Source organism: Tiliqua scincoides, chromosome 1 (assembly GCF_035046505.1).
Source record: "Tiliqua scincoides isolate rTilSci1 chromosome 1, rTilSci1.hap2, whole genome shotgun sequence".
NCBI classification, from domain to species: domain Eukaryota; kingdom Metazoa; phylum Chordata; class Lepidosauria; order Squamata; family Scincidae; genus Tiliqua; species Tiliqua scincoides.
The window spans coordinates 244,506,527-244,530,016 of NC_089821.1; the positions used below are offsets into that span (position 1 = coordinate 244,506,527).

The 23,490-nt window shown below is 44.5% G+C and overlaps 1 protein-coding gene across 2 annotated transcripts in view; it reads right to left on the reverse strand.

The window, feature by feature from the left end:
• LOC136636514 (uncharacterized) overlaps positions 1 to 23,490 on the reverse strand; it is a 64,428-nt gene that overhangs the window by 32,720 nt on the left and 8,218 nt on the right. For both annotated transcript variants that reach the window (XM_066611631.1, XM_066611632.1), the window contains exons 2-3: positions 12,901 to 12,979; positions 10,863 to 11,353 (exon numbers count right to left, since the gene is read on the reverse strand). In XM_066611631.1, the coding sequence (XP_066467728.1) occupies positions 10,863 to 11,353; positions 12,901 to 12,979 (570 nt within the window). The remainder of the gene's footprint in view (positions 1 to 10,862; positions 11,354 to 12,900; positions 12,980 to 23,490) is intronic.

Consider the following 23,490-nt stretch of genomic DNA (forward strand, 5'->3'; position numbering starts at 1 on the left):
TAGCCTGCAGTGTGGAAAAGCTGCTCCCCAACCCCAATACAACTTCCTTTACATATGTGAAGGCCCATGGTGAGAACATTCCCCATGCAACAGCTTTCTGTTCTTTCCCAACTATCATTTATAGGCAACACTCCATGTCAACAGCTGTCTGTACCTAAGCTATGGTAACATGCAAGAATCTTTCGTTTTTACCTTGACATTTGAAGGGTGCTTGTGTGCGCGCATTAGAAATTGGGATGAGTGTGGTATTGTTAAGCCAAATAAAATCAAAATACAATGATGCAGCAGGAATGGACCCAGACACACCCCTCTCACCTATGTGCACTGATCATACCAGTAATTCCCAAACTTTTCAACTAGCTGCTCCTTTGGCCTACTGGGCCATTAGCTGCGGCTCCCCATTAGGACTACAATTTGTATAGGGCAGCAGGTTTTTTGCTATGATCCACAGGTCCCCTGGCTGGTTCCCGTAGCTCCTCAGGGAGCCACGACCCACAGTTTGGGAACTGCTGGATTGTACTATGCAACCAATCCAAACATGCCAGGCCTGATCCGCCATGATTTTTGCTGCATGCATTCATAGCTTTGGCCCTACGGAGCCATTTCTCTCCAAGAAAATTAACATGTGAGGGCTTACTGGGAGCATGCAGGTCATACGTGCACTTTGGCCCACTCTCTCTGTTATCAGTGCTTATATGTTGCAGCGTAACATGGGGAGAGATCTTCCTCATGATTGGCAGCCTAGAAATAGACCTTTTGCTTTTCCCTTCTTTATCCGGTCGGTGCTGCCCTTTCTTTTTCTTGCTTACTTACTTGTTGGCAACCTTCAGTCTCGAAAGACTCTGGTATGGTGGTTCTGGAACAGCGTCTAGTGTGGCTGAAAAGGCCGATTCGGGAGTGACAATCCCTTCCACACTGGGAGCAAGTGCAGTCTGTCCCTGGTCTGTCTCCCTGGCTATGGGCCTTCCTTCTTTGCCTCTTTGCCTCAGACTGTTGGCCAAGTGTCTCTTCAAACTGGGAAAGGCCATGCTGCACAGCCTGCCTCCAAGCGGGCCGCTCAGAGGCCAGGGTTTCCCACCTGTTGAGGTCCACTCCTAAGGCCTTCTTGCTTACACATCTGCACTTAGACCACCATTTAGCAAACCTACGCACACCCAGACCTGTCATTCACTCGTTACCTTGCCATCACACATAGAGTGTGAACTCAAGGCAAGGGCAGGCAGAGATAAGCTGAGGTCAAGGTGGACAAGCACACACACACACCCGCAACACCACACTATTAGAGTATGGGCAGTACAAGAAATGGCTTTACTGGACATGAACGCAAGCCTCAGCCTAATAGCTGAAGCCCTGAGCACACTTTATAGTCAAAGAGGAAATATGGTTACCTTTTATAGAGAGAGAATATAGCCGACGATGGTGAAAAATGACAGTCCTATCCACCGAGGCATTCCAATTCTGTGTGACATTTTTGACAAGACAAGTCAGAAATCCAGGGAGATTCAGAATATGTATCATTGGTACCCACTGCTCACATGTGCTTTCTTCGTGTACAAGAAGGCTCCAGTCTTGATTTTTCTCATCAGCACTGAGATAACAATCTCACAAGAATAAAGACAGTCATAGAGAGGACAAGGAACCAATAAGGATGCTCTATATTGGAACAGTGCCCCTCCCTACGCTCCTAGCCTAGATTTTATTCTCACACCCCTGCAAGTGCCAGTTGTTGGGACAGAACACAAAGCCAAACCCACACCCGGACAAGAGAACCAGTGAGGAAAACAAAGGAAAAACTCATCTGCCCACTCCCTCCCTCTTAATTGTTGTGTCTGGCACACAGCGTTCTGAGAGTGGACGCCTGTGTGTGCGGAAGGGGAGCAGCTGCAGCGTGGTGGACAAACGAGGTCAGGCTGCAACACAAAGCCACTATTGTGCGAGGCAAGCTGCAGCTACATCGCTTCTGCTTGACGGGGTCCCACCTACGTCTCACCACGTGGCAAACTGGAGCAGGCACATGCACAGGAGGCAACTGCACACCCTGTCAAAGGAACAGACAGCACCCTCACTCATTCTCATAGGGCTCGTTCCACAAGGCATTATTTTCCAAGGCCAAACTTCAACACATACCACAGCCACGCACTCTGGAGGCCCCTTGCTCCCAAATACAAAGGGCTTAATTGCCATTTGCATGACAGGTCAATGACAAATGCAAATCTGGTCTCTGTTAACACAGCAAAGTGTTAGAATGCATATCTGAACATACAAAGCTGCCTTATACACTACATTTCCACAATGCTTCACCGTTACATCCTTGCAAAAGGGGCATGTTTTACCCAATTCAAAGAATCAAGAGCTGCTGATAACAGCCAGTGATCAGTTTAGGCATCATACAGGACTATGGTTTAATCCAAGTTCCTCACCACATCCCCTAGTCTCAGGCATGCATGCAGGGACAGGAAGCATTCCACTTCTGGTCTTAGCACAAGCCTTGATTTGCCAGAACATCCAAACCCAGCAAATCTCGGCTTCTATTAAGTTTGCATTCCAGAGCTAGCATTGTATTCCTGCTTCAGCTCTAGGCATGTTTGCAAACTGTTTAGACCAAGCCAGGAACCCCTGGATACAGACATCACATACAAATCCTGGCTTGCACAACCAAGCTATGATCAGAAGTCGATTCCTTCCTCCCAGTGCATGCAAAGCAAGAGGTGGAGGAGGGAAGCATGCACATCCATGGCTAGGGATCATCACATAGAACCAGGATTAAAACAATGTTTTTATGTGACATCTGAAGTGAGCTTGTGACACCACTGTAATGCAGCCACAAACACAGCATATGTTAGGTCATTCACTTCCAGAGAAAAACTTGCAACAATTCAGTTTTTAAAACATTGATCAGGCAACGCTAGTCCCACCTCCACACTCTGTGTCGACAGCAATACAAATACACCAATGATTCACCAATTTGCACATGTGACTATGTTTATTTATGATTAATTAGGCTCATTTATATATGCAAACAAGCCTGATTTGGCATCAATAAACACTGTTATTTGGAATTGTCAGCAAAGATGATGAACGGGTTGAAGAGACTGTCCAATATCATTTAGATGCTTCCCAAAGATGACAGCAGAATAAGAAAGGAAATTTATATATTAACCCAATGTACTCAATTTCCATCTCCCTGCATCAACTTTCCACAAAAGATATACTGAACTGCAACAGTGCACACTGGAGCTATGAAGAGCTAATAGGATCAAAGGATCTCACTCTCTAGTGATTTAATCCACTGATGCAGCTTATAATTAACTTCTTGATTGGGAGCAGTCTCCGAATGTTCTCCCACTAATTGCTCAGCTGCCTGCATTGTGCCCGAGGCTTGCTAGTGGGTCACTACTGCTGCAGGTTTTATTAGGTCCCCAACAGAGGAAGAACAGGTTCTACAAATTGCCCCCACTAGCTTATCATATGTAGCAAGTCAAGTCTTTCTGTTACTAGAACCTTCACTGACACTTGATAGGACACTTGATGGTGGGGGTGGGAGGGTGGGAATCAGATCACCTCTATAGGTACAGCAGATTGAGAAAGCAGTTACAAAGAGCTTCCTTCTTTAGAACTATGCACACATATGAAACTATACCTGGGTGCTGTCACTGTTCATCTGTACATTTATTCATATGCCCCATCCAAGGCAGGTACAATCTGTCGACAGGGTACACAGAGTGTTGATCAGTAAAAACCTAACCATGATGGTAAACCCCAAGACAAGAGCCACTTCAGGGAGGTTATGGAAGAGGGCAATGGGTGCTAGTCTGAGGCTGTCACTGCCTACAGCTGTCTCCCTGGGAACCCTGAAGAGGTTTCCCTGCCTCGGGTCTCCTCAACCCCAACACAATCCCCTCCGACGCCCTTCAGAGTCCAGCAAGCCTGGACTGCCCACACCACTCACACTACCACTATTCATGATGCATGCAAAGTAGTGTGCAGTTTAGTTATTCTGAACTGAATTAGGGACCGGAAACTATAGAATGAAGAATTAACAATGCTGGCACTATGTTCCTGGGGGCAAAGCCCGGCACTAAGCCTCCATCATACCTCCACTGTCAATTTGGGCACTACCACTGGCAGCAAAGGTTCAGGGGTTGGTGCAAACTCTTAAAGGTATGGCTCCTCTGTCAGTGCCTGATCCTGGCACCACCCCTGGGAACTTTTATTGCTTCTGCTCCTTAAAAAACGTTTGATTTTTCAACAGCAACTGGACCTGCACAAAAGGCTGTATGCTTACGGAAATGAGTGGGAATCTTGCACAGTCCTCAGCACAGAGTTAAATCTTCTCTCACACAAGTCAGTCAGCACATAAACCACTGCCAAATACTTGAGGAAATCCCCCACACACACTCAAAGCTTCTACATTTAAATATAAGGAGGCCATTCATTAAGTGCTAACATACCAACCTGCCAAAGACTTCTATGGGTGTGACAAATGCAGCAGAGCAAGTCTAAGCTAGTTTCCCCACCCCCCTCTTCAGCAGAAGAAAATCTCCAACCATCAATAAGAACTTTTCAAAATTTGACTCTTCCCTGTAAAAATTCATTCAAATTGCAAAACTTGTTGTACTAGTACCCATTTTAGTGTTTTTTTTTTTCTAATAGTCAAGAATCAGGGCAGCTTATACCATCACACACACACCCACAGACACACAGACACACAGACACACACAGAGTATATTAAAAAAGTTATTATTAATACTAGCAGAGTTAACAAGGATATAACAATTGATAGTAGCCTCTGCAAAAGCACCAAGGGCTGCAGTTTCCCTCCCCCCAATATGTATAACCGATCCCTCTACATAAAAATTGTATTTCGGCACTTCTAAGGAAGTTACATCTAGGCTGCCTTCAAGCGTGACACTGACCTCAAGCCAAGTATAGGATTATCGCCAATTACCTATCTAATGAAAAATGTCTGTCATTGCTTTCGGAAGAAACCTAGGATCACATCCGTGAGAAAGCCAGTCCTTCATGTGCATTCCACTAGTTGAAAAATCTCTGCTTTGTACATGTGTTATGTGTCTCTTACTTCCAGGACGCAAGCCTATAACCCGAGCTGATTAGAGATCTTGAAAGGGACATTGGGGTACAAGACAACTTGCAGGTATATGCAAGGAGGCAAGACAACAACATCATCTGCCAAGCAAAAAATTATCCTATATGGAATGTTTTCCCCAGCAGTTTCCTAGAACACTTATTAGAGTAGCCCCTGAAAACTATTTGGAAACTGCAAAGGGATCAAAAGGCAGGCAGGTCATTCGATCAGAACAGGACTGAAGAGAGATCAGTAATGCTGGCCCAATTAAGCGGAACGCTAGTTAGTAAGATCTGAACAGTAAGGCAAACTCCAATGCAACCTGCAGCCCTCCAGTTAGGCAACCTGACATGTCAGAAAGGCAAAGGATTGAATCTTGCTTGACGCATTTTTGAATAATATCTATATCTAGTTGATATAAGAACAGCCCCACTGGATCAGGCCATAGGCCCATCTAGTCCAGCTTCCTGTATCTCACAGCAGCCAGGGAGCACACCAGATAACAAGAGACCTCATCCTGGTGCCCTCCCTTGCATTGGCATTCTGACATAGCCCATTAGTTGATATCTACCAACTAATCCTGCAGAGTATGTACTGTACTGCAAGTTGCAACAGAACTATTCACAATTTCACAGTCTAGGCTAATTCAGTCACAGAGGAAGCCAACTTTGTCCTTAAGTCTCCAAGGATCCATTCCCAACATTTACTGGAATGATCAAGTCAACACACCTCATTTCAGAAGCTGTTGAGATAACCCAAACTCTAGTGGCATTCCATGCGCCTTTAGCAAACAGAGTAACATTCTGCTGCCTAGTCACACCATCAGTCTAGCAACTGTGGATACTGACAAACAAGTACTCAGAAAAATGGGAGTATTGTTTACACAAGTTAAACAAGTTTGCAGCAGACTCCACCAAACTATAGAGCACGTTGGAGGATATTCACACCCTAGAAGCACTTAGGACACTATCTTGGCACTGTAAAGTACCAAAATACATGCAACAATGCTACCAGCAGATCCATCTGACCTTTCTTCTGGACAACAGCCAGAGCAACAGGCCAACTCTAATACCCTCTTACCAGGCTGTAACACTCAGAGTCAAAAGGGTGACAGAGAACCAGAGAGGGCTTCCAACAAGCCAGCCAATTCCAATTAAAAACAGATGCCTCAGACTTCTAGTTTATTGCCAGATGCTAGCACTGTCCCTTAAGGAATTCCAGCAAGTCAAAATAACTTCTCTGCTGTCCTCATGCATTTCACTCTATTCCCTCACACTTCATATAATAGACCACACTGCTGTTTCTTTTCATCTTGCAGGAGATTCTTTCATATCAAGACGCTTTCTCTCCTCAAAGAAGTTTGGGCTCCTTATTCCTATCTACAAAATTCAGCCCTCCAACGATCACCTTTAAATCCAATATTCTCTTCCTTTCCATCCCAACGAACCTGAATGAATTCTGATGGTTCTTTGTCTCAGGAGGACATGGTCACCTGAATGAGGTCTAATGAAGCAAAATGTTGAGACCAGGGGCTTCTCCAACTATCTTACTGAAACCCTCAAAATACATAAAATGTATGCAGCTCCACATATGACAGCTGGGCACAACCACACTTTAAGAACCCTTGGAACAAGGTCCTTCTTTCTCAGTGCCCACATTTACTGGCCACATAAACTGCCCACATCTACTGGCAGGGTCTTTCCAGGGTTTCAAGCAGGGGTCATCCCCAACGCTACCTGGAAGTTACAGAGATTGAGCCTAGTTTTCAGAGCTTCACAACCCCCTTCCAAGCTGCTCACAACCAATTTCAAGAAGCCCTGAACTAAGTAGTTGGTTGAGTGTATGTAATCCCCCTAACTTGCAATATGAAGCGATACATGTTTAAGTCGTCAAACATATCAAGACTTGCACATCAAAGTAGAAAACAGTCTGGTTAGATCCATCCTGTAGGTTGTGTCTTGTTTTTTTTACTCCTAACGAACTCAATTTTATTTCTATGCACCACTTTTAAACAAAGAGCTCTCAAAGCAGCTTACATAACAAAGTAATGTGATGGTTCTTTGTCCCAGGAGGACTCAAGTGACTTTTTTAACATGCAAAGAAGGTTGTTTCAAAAGTGTTCCACCAGTTAGTCAACAGATGTACAGCCCATTTGACCACATGCATAGATCAAGCCAGGCCAGCCAATCCATGAAGCTGACTGAGGCAGCAGATTGGCAGATAGTACACCAAGCCATCTGCCCACTCACCCCCATTGCTGCTGCTCCTCCTCCCTCTCCCTGTATCAGAAAAGGAATAGGGGGGAGGGCAGAAGGAATGTGGAGAATAGGAGAGTGATGGACTAGAGAGTCTCCACTGCATCATCAAGTATCGGGGCACAGCTTTTGACATGTGACCTTATGGGCCAGGGCATCTTGTCCCAAGGTCAAGCCAGAGTTTTTGAGCCAGCATGAGAGCAAGGAGGAAAATAAGATTCTCCTGTAAAGCTGAAATGAAAGCCTGTATTGCCAGTGCTACCCGATAATTAGGCCTAAGGGATCATCAGAGGCAGAGCTGATATTTATGAACAGCGACCGTCATCCGTTTCCCATCCTTTCGGTCAAGACCAGATGCTGAACAGGCAGAAGTTTATCTAAATGGAAATAGTTGTGCTGGACTGCACTCCATGTAGCTTCTTAAAGCTATTGCAACTAAGCTCTAGTACACGTACATGAAATCATCACAAATGGTCTCCTCTGCCCCAAGTTTACTATCCTGCTATTCTCTTACCTTTCTTTCAGCATCTCTTTTGCATCCATTCCTAGACTATGAACCCTTCAGGGCAGAGATATGTCCTCTCATCTATTGTAAATCAATTATTATCACACCACCACTGCTTTACAACACATAATACTAAGTGATGCTTTACAGTTATGGAACACAGGAGTGTTTTTGACTTCTAAACCTGAAAAAATGCTAAAGTATCAGAATGAAATTGTACTCAGCATTCATATTTCCATTTTGCTGCATGAATCTCTGAACATAAGAAGAGCCAAAGGCCCATCTAATCCAGTTTCCTGTATCTCACAGTGGCTTACCAGATACCTCAGGGAGCATGCAAGGCAACAAGATACCTGCACCCTGTTGTCTCTCCCTTGCATCCGACATTCTGAGGTAGCCTACTTCCAAAACCAGGAGGTTGCATATAACCATCATGGCTTGTAACCTGTGATGGGCTTCTCCTTCATAAATCTGTCCAATTCCCTCTTAAAGGCATCTAGGCTAGATGCCATCACCACATCCTGTGGCAAGGAGTTCCACAGACTAATCACACACTGGGAAAAGATATTTTGTTTTTTTCTGTTCTAACACTCCCGACACGCAACTTTAGCTCCCTTTCACCTATCTGCACTGCACCTGCCCTCATCTCTTCAGAACCAACTCAATACGCTCACCCAGAGTCTCTGCCAAGCATCTGGAATCCTGCTCTGCTCCACACCTAAAATTCCTGCTCTCGGGGCAGCAAGAAGTACAGAGGAAAAGACAGTGCTCCTCTACCTTCCATAGCTGCTCAGTAGGTGGAATTTCAGATAGTGAAGCCCTTCTTACTCCTGCAGGGCAAGCTGCAGCTACCCCAATTCCACCTTCTACTCTACCAACAACAGAAGCTCTTGTACCCCTGGCCTCTTTTCCCCCTTTCGGATGCTTGCACCTCAAGCACCCAAAACGGTTCTTCCACCACACTCACCATCTGCCTTGTGTCGGACAACCAACCGAGTTTGTTGTTGGCAACCTTCAGTCTCGAAAGACTATGGTATCGCACTCTGAATGGTGGTTCTGGAACAGCATCTAGCGTGGCTGAAAAGGCCGAATCGGGAGTGACAATCCCTTCCACACGGGGAGCAAATGCAGTCTGTCCCTGGTCTGTCTCCCTGGCTATGAGCCTTCCTTCTTTGCCTCTTTGCCTCAGTCTGTTGGGCAAGTGTCTCTTCAAACTGGGAAAAGGCCATGCTGCACAGCCTGCCTCCAAGTGGGCCGCTCAGAGGCCAGGGTTTCCCACCTGTTGAGGTCCACTTCTGAGGCCTTCAGATCTGTCTTGCAGATGTCCTTGTACACAGCTGTGGTCTACCTGTAGGGCGCTTTCCTTGCACGAGTGCTCCATAGAGGAGATCCTTTGGGATCCGGCCATCATCCATTCTCACAACATGACCGAGCCAAAGCAGACGTCTCTGTTTCAGCAGTGCATACATGCTAGGGATTCCAGCTCGTTCCAGGACTGTGTTGTTTGGAACTTTGTCCTGCCAGGTGACGCCGAGGATGCATCGGAGGCAGCGCATGTGGAAAGCGTTCAGTTTCCTCTCCTGTTCTGAGCGAAGAGTCCATGACTCGCTGCAGTACAGAAGTGTACTCAGGACGCAAGCTCTGTAGACCTGGATCTTGGTATGTTCCGTCAGCTTCTTGTTGGACCGAGTCTTCTTTGTGAGTCTGGAAAACGTGGTAGCTGCTTTACCGATGCGTTTCTTTAGCTCAGTATCGAGAGAAAGAGTGTTGGAGATCGTTGAGCCAAGGTACACAAAGTCATGGACAACCTCCAGTTCATGCGCAGAGACTGTGATGCAGGGAGGTGAGTCCACATCCTGACTACCCTGAAAAAGATGAGACCACACCAACTGCCAGAGGCCAGCCATGACCTTGGTCTTTCTGGGACACAGACACAAAGCACTCATTAAAATGCATATAGCTGGCAGCAGGTCTCGGGTATAATTAGGACATTGCCCAAGGACAGCGATCAAGGGTCGCAAGAGAGAGCATTCACTGTAGATGTATCTATGCCTTTGTGCACAAGCCAAGCCACTACAGCCCAATTAAAAAAAAATAAAGAGTAAAGGAAAGAAAGTGGGAAGAGGGCCAGCTGCAAGAAACTCGCATATTGAACCAAAACACTCCTCTGCAAAGGCACAAGCAACCTAGCATGACAAGCAGATGGGACAGCCGCTCCTTCCAACTCGTTACAGGAAAACAATACCACACCATCGTCTGGCAGGCTGGGATGCCAGAGGCCTCTACTTACAAAGCTAATAGGTGCTGAACACAAAGTGTTGCCAGGAGAAACCTAGAGGAATAGGAAATGGAAGCCTTGGGTGGGGAAGAACGAAAGAGCGGGCTTTCATTTTCCGTAATGAGTTAAAGTACAGGGTATAACTGGCACCATCGGGTGAATGAAGGTTAAAATTGTCTTTCCAAAGCCTTGAGCGAAATCAAGGCCAGCGTAGAGGCTCCAGGGAAGACAGGAAGAGAAGGTTGGAAACTTTTTTTGTTGAAAAGTGGTACATAAATGTTGTTAATAACAATACAAAGTAGAATCAAGGGAACCAGTGGCATTCCTCATCACTGTAGCGCCCAGGGGCATACCTCTAGGGGTAGCTCCCCCCACACCTGGAGGTGCTGCCCCTCAGCGCCTGTTACCTCCCCTCAGACAGCTGGAGAGACCGCATGTGCCCCCTGACCTTCAAAGGCCTTCTAGAGGCTGAAAATTGTCACTTTTGGTTTTCAGCCACTTGGTCGTCTGGACATCCCACCAGGTACGTCACTGAAGGGAACAATTCAAGACAGCAGTACTTTACTAGCCTACAAATGGCCATAAACTCTTGAATGGCTAGGACCGATAAGCCCAGGGCAGTCAGATCAGTTTCAGCTCTTCCTTATTCCACAGCTGTGATAAAATGTTGCTCCACAATTTCTCATCCATTTGCAGGTCCTATGCCATGAAGTGACCCAGAATGAGACACAGACTTACCTGCTGCATTTTTTCCAGGTCGAGGCTGGGCCTACTGACCTTGTCTCCATAGCCCTGTCGGTGTCGTTTACATGGCATTGCTTGGTCAAAGCTGGCACCAACACTGGTGAAGATTAAGGGTCGGGATGTCGGGGTCCGTACCAATGGCTGGAGTCTCTTGGGAGGGGAGGCACTGAAGAGCACTGGGCTGGGGCTGGCATGCAAGCCCTCTGCTGATTCTACGACAGGCCGGAAGGACATGCCACACAAGTTCTTCACTTCCTCATCACTGGAGGAGGTATTATAGTTGTCACCACAGCAGGTAAGTCGGTTGACCTGCGACCACTTTCGCTTCTCAGCAGCAAATTCATGGCTGATACATTCCAGCTCCTCTTCAGAGCTATGGCGGTCCAGACCAGTAGGAAAATGGGCCCTCACTTTACAGCACTGGTTTTCCTGGTTCTGTAGCTGATTGTTTGCCAGCGGGGTCAAGGTGCAATTCCGTCTTCTCTCTGAAGAAATGGACAAAGAACATGAACAATCTTGGTCATTGATGCCACATGACTTGACTCAGTTTACCCACCTCCCTCCCATCAAACGACTTCAGCATCCTTGCTTTCTAAACAGGGATGTTTATAGGAAATCATCAATCACCCCAGATCTTATTTTACGCATTACACTTGAACAGCATGGCTGCATTCTTGGGAGTTGGGTATCTCATGTATATTCAAAGGCAGCGGGGCAGGAGAAGGAGAAAGAATTTATATCTCATCTTTTTCTGTTGGGAAACAACCCAAGGGGTTTTGTAAGATATAAAGCCATAGAAACAAGTCCAAATACTATACAGATGTACAACAGAAGCAGAATATAACAAAAGTAGAAGGTGTAGCATAAGAATAATACAAAATTATATGGTCTCCATTAGCAGAGATTTAACTATCAAAGACTTGAAGAAAAAACAAAAGTGTGCAAGCATCAGGGAATAGTCCTCAAAGACACTTTCACAAATGTTCAAGGTCTGAGTGTGGCTGTGGGGAGCAGAGCTTTGGGACAAATTCTGCAGCAAGAACTGTAACATCAGAAGAAGCATTCTTTTTTTCCAAAGGAACTTCACTGAGTAGGGAGGATCAGGTTCAGCAACAGGCAAACTGAGAAACCTGCCTGGGAGCACTGTCTTTCCCAAGAGCTATCTGAGAAACAGCACGTTACCTCATTTTACATTAAGGCTCCAGCCCAATGCAAGTTTTACCAGGGAGTAAGTCCTACTGAACACATAGCAAGACTTAACTGTTGAGTAAACATGCAGAGGCTAACATTCTCCATATATCTCTTAGCTCTGTCAGAAAGAAACATGCAAGCAACTTGGAAAAGAAAAAAGGAGTTTAGTAAGCAAACACAACATGAAAAAGGAGAACAGACATGGGTCAAATAGTTAAAACAGAACCTGAAATTTAACAAAACACAGATCTGGGAATTAAGAAAAATGCAGTTATTAGGATTGGAGGCACAACACAAAGCACACGTGTATATTCAAACTAGTCAGCAATTTCTATGTTATTTCGGGGGCTTGATATTTTACCCTTCCACTTGCCAAATCCAAAAGACAAGAATTCTGGGGCTAGTCTATTGAACTTCCCTTGGCCATGGTGAGATGGAATGACTTGAGCAATAGATAGGTGTGGACAACACCCAGCAGAATGCGTTTTCTGCTTAACTAGCTAGAGCCAGAAGTGTGGTTATAAAATATGCACCAGATCCAAAACAGTCATCCCAGCCCAGACAAGCCCCTTGCGGATCTACATCTGTTATCTACATCAGTTAAAGAGCTGGCACAGATTTAAGCAGACCTATGGGGTCAACAGAGCAGCCAGAGAGGTTAAGTAAATTTTTTCTTTATTTACCTCTCCTGGCTGACCTGGTCCCCAGTGGGCCCAAAAGATGCTCTGCAGCAGTATAAGTGACCATGTACCATCTAGGCTGGCCCAGGATAAGATTGGGCCATAAGTCCTACAGTCCCAAGCACAACACATATTCTTCCCAGTTATTGAAACAGATTTACCTCTGTCAATCTGAGCAAGTTCCTGGTTCTCTCCTTCAGAATCATCACTGTCGTCCTCATCACTTGGAGGGTAGGAAATCTAGGAGAAAAGCAAAATGTCTTTTTTTTTTTAAATCATTGAGTCACACACACATCCTTCCACCACCACCCTCAGAACACACACCCTATTGCCCTAACGAGCATGTCTTCTCCAAAAGGAGCACATAAATAGACAAATCCTGTCCCCAAAGGGTCTCCAAATTCACCAACTTGTATAATTAGTATCTAAAGCATTTCTGATAGATCCTGTTCAATCTTTCCTCAAAGTCCTCCACGGAAAAGAAAACCATTCCATCGTCTACTCAATTGCTCTTGTAACGGGAATTTTTCGTATGGTTAAGTTCTGCTGCTTAGATTCATGGTTTCTTCTCAGGTGGAGAAAGTGAGCAAATTGTTTCCTGGCTTCCCCTGCCCACCTCTCCTACATTTTTAAAGGCCAACAATAATCTTCCTCCCGCCCAACAGTTCCTTTACTACTTCTTCACTCAATTTGTTTAGTGGATCCTTCATTATCTTTATAGACCTTTTCTGTATCCTTTCCAGGTTACTTTACTACAAACCTAATACTCCAGCAAAGATCTCAGTATTGAGTCAGAGAGTGCTGCCTTTTACATCTTGTAAATTGTTCTACCTACACTAAAATGTGTATATATCACCACCTAACCCTGCTATAGCAATGTTAGCACCATCCTCTCCCCAACCACAAATATACCTTGCCAATAATTGCCTAAGACCTTGCCAATAACCCCAAGACCAAAACGCTCAGCAACCCTACTTCCACAATCTCTGCACCCAACATCTATAACCCAACTTCCCAAATAGTACTCTGTATCTAATGTACAATCCAAAAATCATTTCAGCCTTTCTGTGTGGTGGGAACACAAACACACCTCAAACAAAACAATAACTGTTCATATTTGTGTGGTGCTCTCTTAAAATGCTCCAAGAACATTATATGCATTACCTTAACCATCCTGAAAAGCAGCACTTGAAAAACAGGCAAATACTCTTATTCCCACATTATAGGTAGGGAAGCCAAGGCCTCCCAAAATAATTATTTCCCCAGCCAGCATGAGATTTCTCTCTCTCTCTCTCTCTCTGGCTATTAATTCATAGCCAGCATGAAATTTCTCTCTCTCTCTTACTCTCTGCTCTAACCACTAGACACAAAACTAGTCTCTTACAAATCAGCCAAGCCTATAACTATGTTCAACAATCTAGTACAGCATGCAAAGTGTTTTCTCAGCACTCATATAACTAGAGAATGAGTTCCCTTCCACCTCTGAACTACACCTGTCTTGATCAGCATGTACAGTAATAAATCTGTGGAACTCCTTACCACAGATGTAGTACTGGCACCTAGAAGTCTAGATACCTTTAAAAGGGGATTGGACAGATTTATGGAGGAAAAGTCCATCACAGGTTACAAACCATGACTATAGGCTACCTCTGAAACTCGTAAGTTGCATATCTTGAATGCCAGATGCAAGGAAGCGACAACAGAATACAGTTATCTTGTTGTCTTGTGTGCTCCCAGAGGTATCTGATGGGCCAGTGAGATACAGGAAGCTAGACTAGATAGAACTTACACCTGTTTAATGGACTCTTCTTATTTGTCTCCTGTGAGAAGAACATAAAAAAAATCTTATCTTCAATATAAATAGAGGTACCACAATTTATACATTTATAGATGTATTCAAAGATGAAACTTTTAAAATGTTATGCCTTTACATCTTGTTGGAACAATATTTTTTTTTTACAGAAAATTTAGGTCTGAAAAGTATCAGAATGGCATTTTCCACAAGACACTACATGCATCACACACCCTTGTCATTTTATTAAGATGTGGTTCTAGGCAGGCATGAGGAAGAGAACACACAACTGCAAGATGCGCTAAAGCAGCAATTTTCAACCTTTTCCATCTCATGGCACACTGAGAACTGTCAAGGCATACCATACTGCTGGTAGGGGGCTCACATCCCCCAATGGCCCTACAAATAAATGAACCCCCCCCCCCCAAACTCCCACGGCACACCTGCGGACCATTCACAGCCATGACACATTGGTTGAAAATGTGCTATAGTGCAAAGTGCTAAAGGCTCAGAAACTAGGAGGCCAGACTGGCCAAGATCCACTTTCCAATTCCATAATTTCCATTCATTTGTTTTGATGTTTTTGAATAATAGTTTGTAGTTGCCAGTGGCAGAATACGTACAAAACATAAACCAGAAAAAACTGAAATCTTAACAAAAATACTGGTTTCTGTACATTTTCTTTGGTGAAATACAGCATCATCTTTGGTTTGGTGTGGATAAGACCAAAGAAGTTGTATGCAAATTATACATTCACTGCTGCAGCTCGGGAAGTAATGAAGCATTTCCACAAGTTGCCAGCTCTCGGCATGTCCTCTGGGAAAAGTCATGCGACATAATATGACTTATTGCTGGAAAGTGTTCCTGACAGCTTTTATTTTCATATGCCCACTTCCAATGCATCTCACATACCTGCGTCGCTACAGCGCAGCTTATGAAGACAATCCCTTTGCTTTCTGTTGTTACAAAATGTAGAACCCCCTACAGAGTGAGTGAATGAATGAATGAATGAAGGGCCAGATTCTTCCTAGCCCATCTCCTGTACCTACTGACATGTAGCTATGGCTAAATTGCATTGTGGGCCTTGTTTTTCCAAGCAGCAGAAAGCAGACTGGACGTCTTTTTTCTTCTACTGGCTGCTAAAAGGCACACGAGCAAACACAGGAGGTTAGGTTGCATCTCAAAGGCCACAAAAGTGGCACCAGACACATGCCTACCTCAATATGGGCAAAACTAAGTTCCACCACTTTTATGTCATCGTCTTCAGATTGGAGTTTGTGATCTGCCAAGGTTGCTCCACATACAAAAATCAAATATATAATCATTACTACAAGCATGTTAAGGGAATCTTACAACCAGATAAGAGGTTACTGACTGGCAGATTTCCTAGTCTGACCCCCACCCTACCCGCAGCTGCTGACACAACAGAATACATGCAGCAGCAATCTCTGTATAGCATAGGACTGCCACAGGTTGGCTACACTGAAGATAGTAACTGGCCCAAGGTCAACCACTAGGGTGCAGTGCTTTGAATTTGAATCTTCCCAGGTCTGGGGTGTGATGCTAGTTCACCTCCTAATGGTGTACCCTGGCTAGCACGAAAGTGTGAGCTAAATATTAATATATTAACAGTATTTATGAAGCAGCAATCAGCTGGCAGCCAGACCACATCATAGATTTCCAGGCTTTTTAAAACATGGCAATGGAAAAGCAAAATGGGCCTTTTCAGGCCCAAATGATGAGACAGATCGGGAACATCATTAGAATCTGCCAAATCAATGTCGAAGGGCTCAGTAGATCTAAGAGCCAATACATCTCCAAATTTCCATTAGAAAGGAATATAGATATGGCAATCCTTCAAAAGACACACATAGAAAATGAAGCAGAGGCAAGAGGCCACCTACCATCGCAGTTATGGTGCAGCAACATATATCAGAAGAAACATAAAAAACACCTCTCTAATGTCAACCTCCACAAACAATATACATGAAGTTGTTTCTAAACTAGGTGATCTCACAATAGTGAACATCTATAAGCCACCTCAGATACTCTGGCCACAGCACTTTCTGAGCATCAAACCACACCCTACAATTTATGCAGGCGATTTTAACAGTCATCACATCAACTGGAAATGTCGCTCTTCGGACAAAAATGGGGAATTGTAACTCAACTGGGCTGCTGTAAACAAACTGATTTTTGATGCCAAAGACAAGGGCACGTTTCAATCTGCAGCTTGGAAATGCAAAACTAACCCAGATCTATGTTTCGCCTCAGAAGACCTAAATTTGCAGCCAGTCCCTATAATCAGGAAAGCACTGGACAAATTCCCACACAACCAGAACTGCTCTGTTTTGCTTGAAAGTGGAATTCAGATTCCTTTAATTCACTCCACTGCCAGACCCAGATGGAACTTCCACAAAGCCAATTGGCCTAAATTTGCCAAAAATCTTGACAGGACCGTACAATGGATTCCACCTACAAGCCAACATTATCAAAGATTCGCGAGGACAATAATTGCCACAGCAAAAAGAAACATCCCCCGAGGATTCAGACAAGAATACATCCCAGGACGGAATGAAGAGAACGAAGAACTTTATCAGACCTTCCTACATAGCGGTGATCCAAAGATTGCCAATACATACATACATGTTGGCAACCTTCAGTCTTGAAAGACTATGGTATTGCGCTCTGAATGGTGGTTCTGGAACAGCGTCTAGCGTGACTGAAAAGGCCAATTCGGGAGTGACAATCCCTTCCACACCTGGAGCAAGTGCAGTCTGTCCCTGGTCTGTCTCCCTGGCTACGGGCCTTCCTTCTTTGCCTCTTTGCCTCAGTCTGTTGGGCAAGTCTCTTCAAACTGGGAAAGGCCATGCTGCACAGCTTGCCTCCAAGCGGGCCACTCAGAGGCCAGGGTTTCCCACTTGTTGAGGTCCACTCCTAAGGCCTTCAGATCCCTCTTGCAGACGTCCTTGTATCACAGCTGTGGTCTACCTGTAGGGCGCTTTCCTTGCACGAGTTCTCCATAGAGGAGATCCTTTGGGATCCGGCCATCATCCATTCTCACGACATGACCGAGCCAACGCAGGTGTCTCTGTTTCAGTAGTGCATACATGCTAGGGATTCCAGCTCGTTCCAGGACTGTGTTGTTTGGAACTTTGTCCTGCCAGGTGACGCCGAGGATGTGTCGGAGGCAGCGCATGTGGAAAGCGTTCAGTTTCCTCTCCTGTTCTGAGCGAAGAGTCCATGACTCGCTGCAGTACAGAAGTGTACTCAGGACGAAAGCTCTGTAGACCTGGATCTTGGTATGTTCTGTCAGCTTCTTGTTGGACCAGACTCTCTTTGCGAGTCTGGAAAACGTGGTAGCTGCCTTACCGATGTGTTTGTTTAGCTCGGTATCGAGAAAAAGAGTGTCGGAGATCATTGAGCCAAGGTACACAAAGTCATGGACAACCTCCAGTTCATGCGCAGATACTGAAATGCAGAGAGGCGAGTCCACATCCTGAACCATGACCTGTGTTTTCTTCAGACTGATTGTCAGTCCAAAATCTTGGCAGACCTTGGTAAAACAATCCATGAGCTGCTGGAGATCTTTGGCAGAATGGATAGTGACAGCTGCATCGTCGGCAAAGAGGAAGTCACGCAAAAAAGATTGCCAATGACCTTCTACATAGTCTGGATGCAGCCTGACACAAGAAATGGGAACATCTAACATCATTAAATTTCAGCAAATCAAGCAGGAAAGCTTGGAGCCTTTTAAGGGAACTGGGTGGTGCCAGTCAACCTGCACGACAAATACCCAGTGTAACCCCTGATCAAGCAGCCTCTCAAGTTGTATCCCGTTCCAAAGCCCCAAGGGGTAAAGTGCACTCTACCACCCACAAGAGAGCCCTTACAGCTTTTCAGTGGTCATCCCAAACACATCCCGAATTTTCCCACCCATTTTCAATCAACAAAATAAACACAGCTATCAACAGTCTGAAGTGTGGCAAACTCCTGGCTTTGACGGCATCCATCCTGAGTTTTTCATACATTCCGGGAGACACACAAGGAAGTGGCTTGGCAAATTCTTCTCGGACATACTTTCTAGTGGACCTCTTCCACCGGAATTTTAAAAAGCTAAAGTAATATCAGTTCTGAAATCCAGTAAACCGCAAGACAAGAGTAGACAGTTATCACCCAATTGCCCTTCTGAGCTCATGTTACAAACTTTTGAAGAAACTAACCAAAAACAGGATTGGTCGTATAATAGATGAACATCTACCTGTAGAACAAGCGGGCTTTCAACAAAATCATAGCTGTGTCAACCAGGTGTTGAGCTTGGCAAGCTATACTGAGGCTGGCTTTCAACGAGGTTTAAAAACTACAGTTGTATTTATCGACCTAACTGCAGCATATGACACCGTGTGGAGGGAGGGTCTGCTATATAAATTGTGTCACTTCATCCCCTGTAAAAGCTGTATCGATCAGTCAACAATATATTAAGTGACAGATCTTTCCAGATCATACAAATGCAAGGGGGACAATGCAAGTCAGGCAAGAAGGCTAAACAACGGCCTCCCACAAGGCTCTGTAATGGCACGCACACTATTTAACCTGTACATCTCAGACTTGACAGTAACAAGGGGACATAAATTTGGATATGCCAATGACTTGGCTCTAGCAGTGCAGGGGAAAATATGAAGGTGCTGGATGGCCTCCTCTCAGAAAACCACAAGATCCTGGGATAATATTTTGCTGACTGGAGGTTAATATCCAGTATCAGCAAAACGGTGACTACATGCTTCCACCTTAACAATAAGTTAGTTAATGCAGCCCCAAAGGTCTATCTAAATAACAACCTACTCCCTTACAATCCTCATCCAAAATATCTTGGAGTAACTTTGGACCAGACTCTCTCTTATATGTGACACTTCGAGAACAAGTCCGCAAAAATCAATACCAGGAAAAACATACTCCAGAAATTAACAGGAACAGGATGGGCAGCTTCAGCCACTACTCTCAGAACATCAGCATTAGGATTGATCTACTCCGCAGCAGAATACTGTGCTCCAGTATGGCTTTTAACAGCTATCACACTAGCAAGATTGATGCCAGATTAAATGAAACCATGAGGATCATAAGCAGCTGTATAAGACCCACTTCTGTCTGTTGGCTCCTTGTCCTTGAGCCACATAGCAGCAGCACCAGCCTATGTGGGTCTATGGAGACAAGAGGCTTTAGTGAAAGAATATAGAAAAATCACCAACAACCCACTTTTACCAGTACATGCTGATCCTCCTCATCTATCAATCAGTAGGCGTAAATCCAGGATTCTGGATTCTTCTCTGGCACTCACACAACAATTTCAACATCAATGCCCAATGGAAAGTTAAATGGGCAGTCAAATGCCCAGAAACGGGTAGATATATAGACAGTCCTACACTTAAGGTGCCAGGTTTCAACTTACCTCACCAGCACTGGAAAACTTTGAACAGGATCCGTACCCTACATGGTGTTAGTCAGGACTCAATGTTTAAATGGGGGCTAGTATCTGCCCCACAGTGTGACTGCAGGTTCTCCTGCCAAACCAATAAACCACATTGTGTCTGGCTGCAAACTGAGGGCGTATACTGGCCCATGGTCTGACTTTTTCAATGAAGGTAACGCTGTCCTTGACTGGCTGGACAGTGGCATTTTATCTAGTCTAATTAATGTATAAGTCCATGTATTATACGCCATACACTAAATAAAAAATTCCCAGGCCAAGACACTCTCTATCCATTGTATTACACTGCTTTTTTTAAAAAAAGTGATCATGACAGTTGTAGAAAGATTTTAGCCGAGTTCTGTGCTCTTCAGTCTGCACCATCACCTTCCCTTCTACACTACCAAGTAGCAAACCTCTTTGTGCTCTCTCTTACATAAGGTTCTCTCACTGCCAGTGTGACAGGGAAACTAGTCACATCTATATTAAACATTAACAGAGGTTAAGATAACATTTCGGATATTTCATATCAATCTCTTTCTTAAGGAAAAGTTCCCTCATTCCTTACGCAACTCAAGACACATAAGCTTGAAAATATGTACAATTTATGCACCTTAAAAGGTGTCAGAATGGAAAAACCTACATGACTCGACCACAAGGGAGTCACACCAACACCACAAACAATAGAAGAAGCACATTTGATGTGAAGTGTCAATGAGTTTTAAAAAGTGAAAAGCAATATGCACCATAGGCTGGGCACCAGTGGTTGGTTTGGGTGAGGGGCTCCTGCCAAGAAGCTAGACAGTTATTCAATGTAATTCAATGTTCAGGGTAATGTACATACTTCCCCTCCTTTCCTTTTATCAGACAACAACCCTGAGCAGTGGGTTACATTGAAGATAGCATCAGGCCCAAGGTCACCCAGTAGGCTGTAGAGCTTTGAACCTGAATCTTTCCAGGTCAAGACAGACTGTAACCACCATATTACTCTTTTAATAAAATGATCGTGACAGCTGTAGAAAGGTCTAAGCAGAGAAACCTTAATAAGGCTAAAGAATCTCTTCAAGCATTTTCCAGAAGTATCAATAAACCCAGTCTCTTCACAGCCTTAAAACAGGTCATTCTCGCTCCCTGAGGAACTGTAGTTCTGTAGGCATGTAACTTTCACCAAACTATAATTCCCTGGATTCTTTGAAGCAAGCATAAAAATTATGTCTGTGGCAGAGGTATGATTGTTCTGCTTGTCTAAGGTCCCAATACAATGTGGAGAAGAAGGAAGTGGTTTCCTAACTAAAGAGATAGTTCTAGCTCTTCATGAAGAAGTGTCTAAGCATTTGTGGGATGAAAGAAAGAGTACATGTGCATCTGGTTACATGCAGCTGTCCAAACCCATTCTATATGCCTGTAGCCCCCACCCACCCACACACCCCCATACAGGGAGATGGATAAGATGGGGGATGGATAGGGTTGAAGTTATTATCCATGAGGACCGTGCAAAGTGCTGGATCAGAGACATGCTATGGCTGGTTACAGGATTCCCTGCAATACTGGTTTTTAGATTCAGATTCTGAATCTGAATCTACTGGTTTTTTATCTCAGTAGGAAAATGAGGCTCTATTTATTTACAGAATGAAACTTTGCTGTAACTGGAGGGCTGCAGCTGCAGCTGCATCAACCTCTCTCACGCTTTCAAATAGTTTCACCCACACTCAAGGCAGAAAAATTCTCAAGTTTCATCCAACAGTTACTTTTCCCACCAGAGCACAGGACAATAAAGCCTAGGGAAATGGAGTGTAACGTCTAGAGATATTTACCTCTGCCCTCTCCCCCACCCACCCCCTAGTGTAGAGAGAAGAGCAGTCAAGTATGCAGACTTGAGAGGCACTCTCAATACAAACCATAGCTAGAAGATGAAGTTTATTTCTAGCTCCAGCAGTCCGCATTCAAACAGATTCTCTCAAGCAGGACTTTCTGAAGGACCCATCAAGCACAACTGAAGGATGAGCTCAGCTGTGTAGCCAGTCGCTGAAGCTTCACTCAACAGAAAATGTCAAACAGCCATAACGAGCCACAAAAAAATCATGCGCCAGGGACAAGCAAAGAAGCTATCAGTCACAAAGCAAAAGAAAAGAGTTGGCTGGAGTTGAAAGTCAGGAGCTGATCCATTCAGGAAGAAGCTCTTTGGTCCAAGAGCAGCCAGCTGCCAACTAGCACCACTTGGATTCTTCCACAAAAACATGTACAAGAAAGATAGAGGTCTAAATTGTCCAATATGCACTGGTGACCAAGACTTAAGGGTGTCCCCATGTTATGGTCAGCCACATCTGCAGTTTCATACAAGGGAAGTCTGCCTGGGCTTGTGCTTTCATGATATCTCTGTTCCAACTTCCAGAATGGAACCTGGACACAAGTAAGGTACTACCAGTAGTAGCCTGGAGTAATAGTAGCCTGGAGTAGTTAGAAAAAAAAAAAGAGAGACATGAGAGGTTTAGAAATAAAAGTTGCTGAGTGTCACAATTAAGTGGATTATCTGGCATTGTGCCCTGTATAAATATTAAAGAAAAGCAGGTCCAACCTACAAGTTCACTTACTTTAGAAAGGAAAGTAGGGAAGAATAGCCAGGATAAGTGGTATAGCTAATGGGGGTAGGGGTATATTGTCACAGATACCATGCCTTGGGGGGGGGGATGTCAAGTAAGCCCCTGCTGTGACTGTAATGTGTACAGGAGGGTCCTCGTATCCACGTATTTAGGGGGCCCATGCGCTCATTAAGGTGATTTAAAGGCTTATCCAAACACAAATGTTCTTCCTTTACAGAGTCACCATAAGCATACAAGCTTATAATGACCCACAGACTGACTACCGGCAGCCAGAACACTTGAATAAACTAGGCTGAGGTGAGAAGGAAGCCGAAGTTAACCGCTTGATACTTGATAGGTCCCGACACATGATACAGCCCATTAGCACAGCTGGGGCATCACGACTCTCTTTGAGGCAAGACCAACACCAACACTGGCCTTGACAAGATGCATCCTATTGAAGCATTTTGTTCAGATGTCAGATCTGTGGTCATTAAAAAAACACTAACATATGATGTCTTACAAGACCTCCAGAGAATGCTTGTGCTTTGGCAAACCTCCATGGAGGTTTGCTGAGAGTGACACTGTTGTGTGGGTGGAGGGGGGAAATGGCAGCATGTCTGTTCTTGCTTGTCAAATTCTTCTACCATCCATCCACTGCACTTGGCATCTACTCCCCTGCCTAAATACCACTGCCACACAAGAAATCTAAATTCCAGGCCATTCCTTCTATAGCCTACACTAGCTATAGTCCTAAAGATAGCATCCTTGTCCAGTAATTAATCTTCTGCTATCTCCCATGTATGTAGATTTAAGACAGTATTGCTGATGAAATATTAATGGCCTCACTTAACTACATCTCTATTGAAAATAAATTTTTTTTTAAAAAGAAGATTATGGGAACTAATGTGGGGAT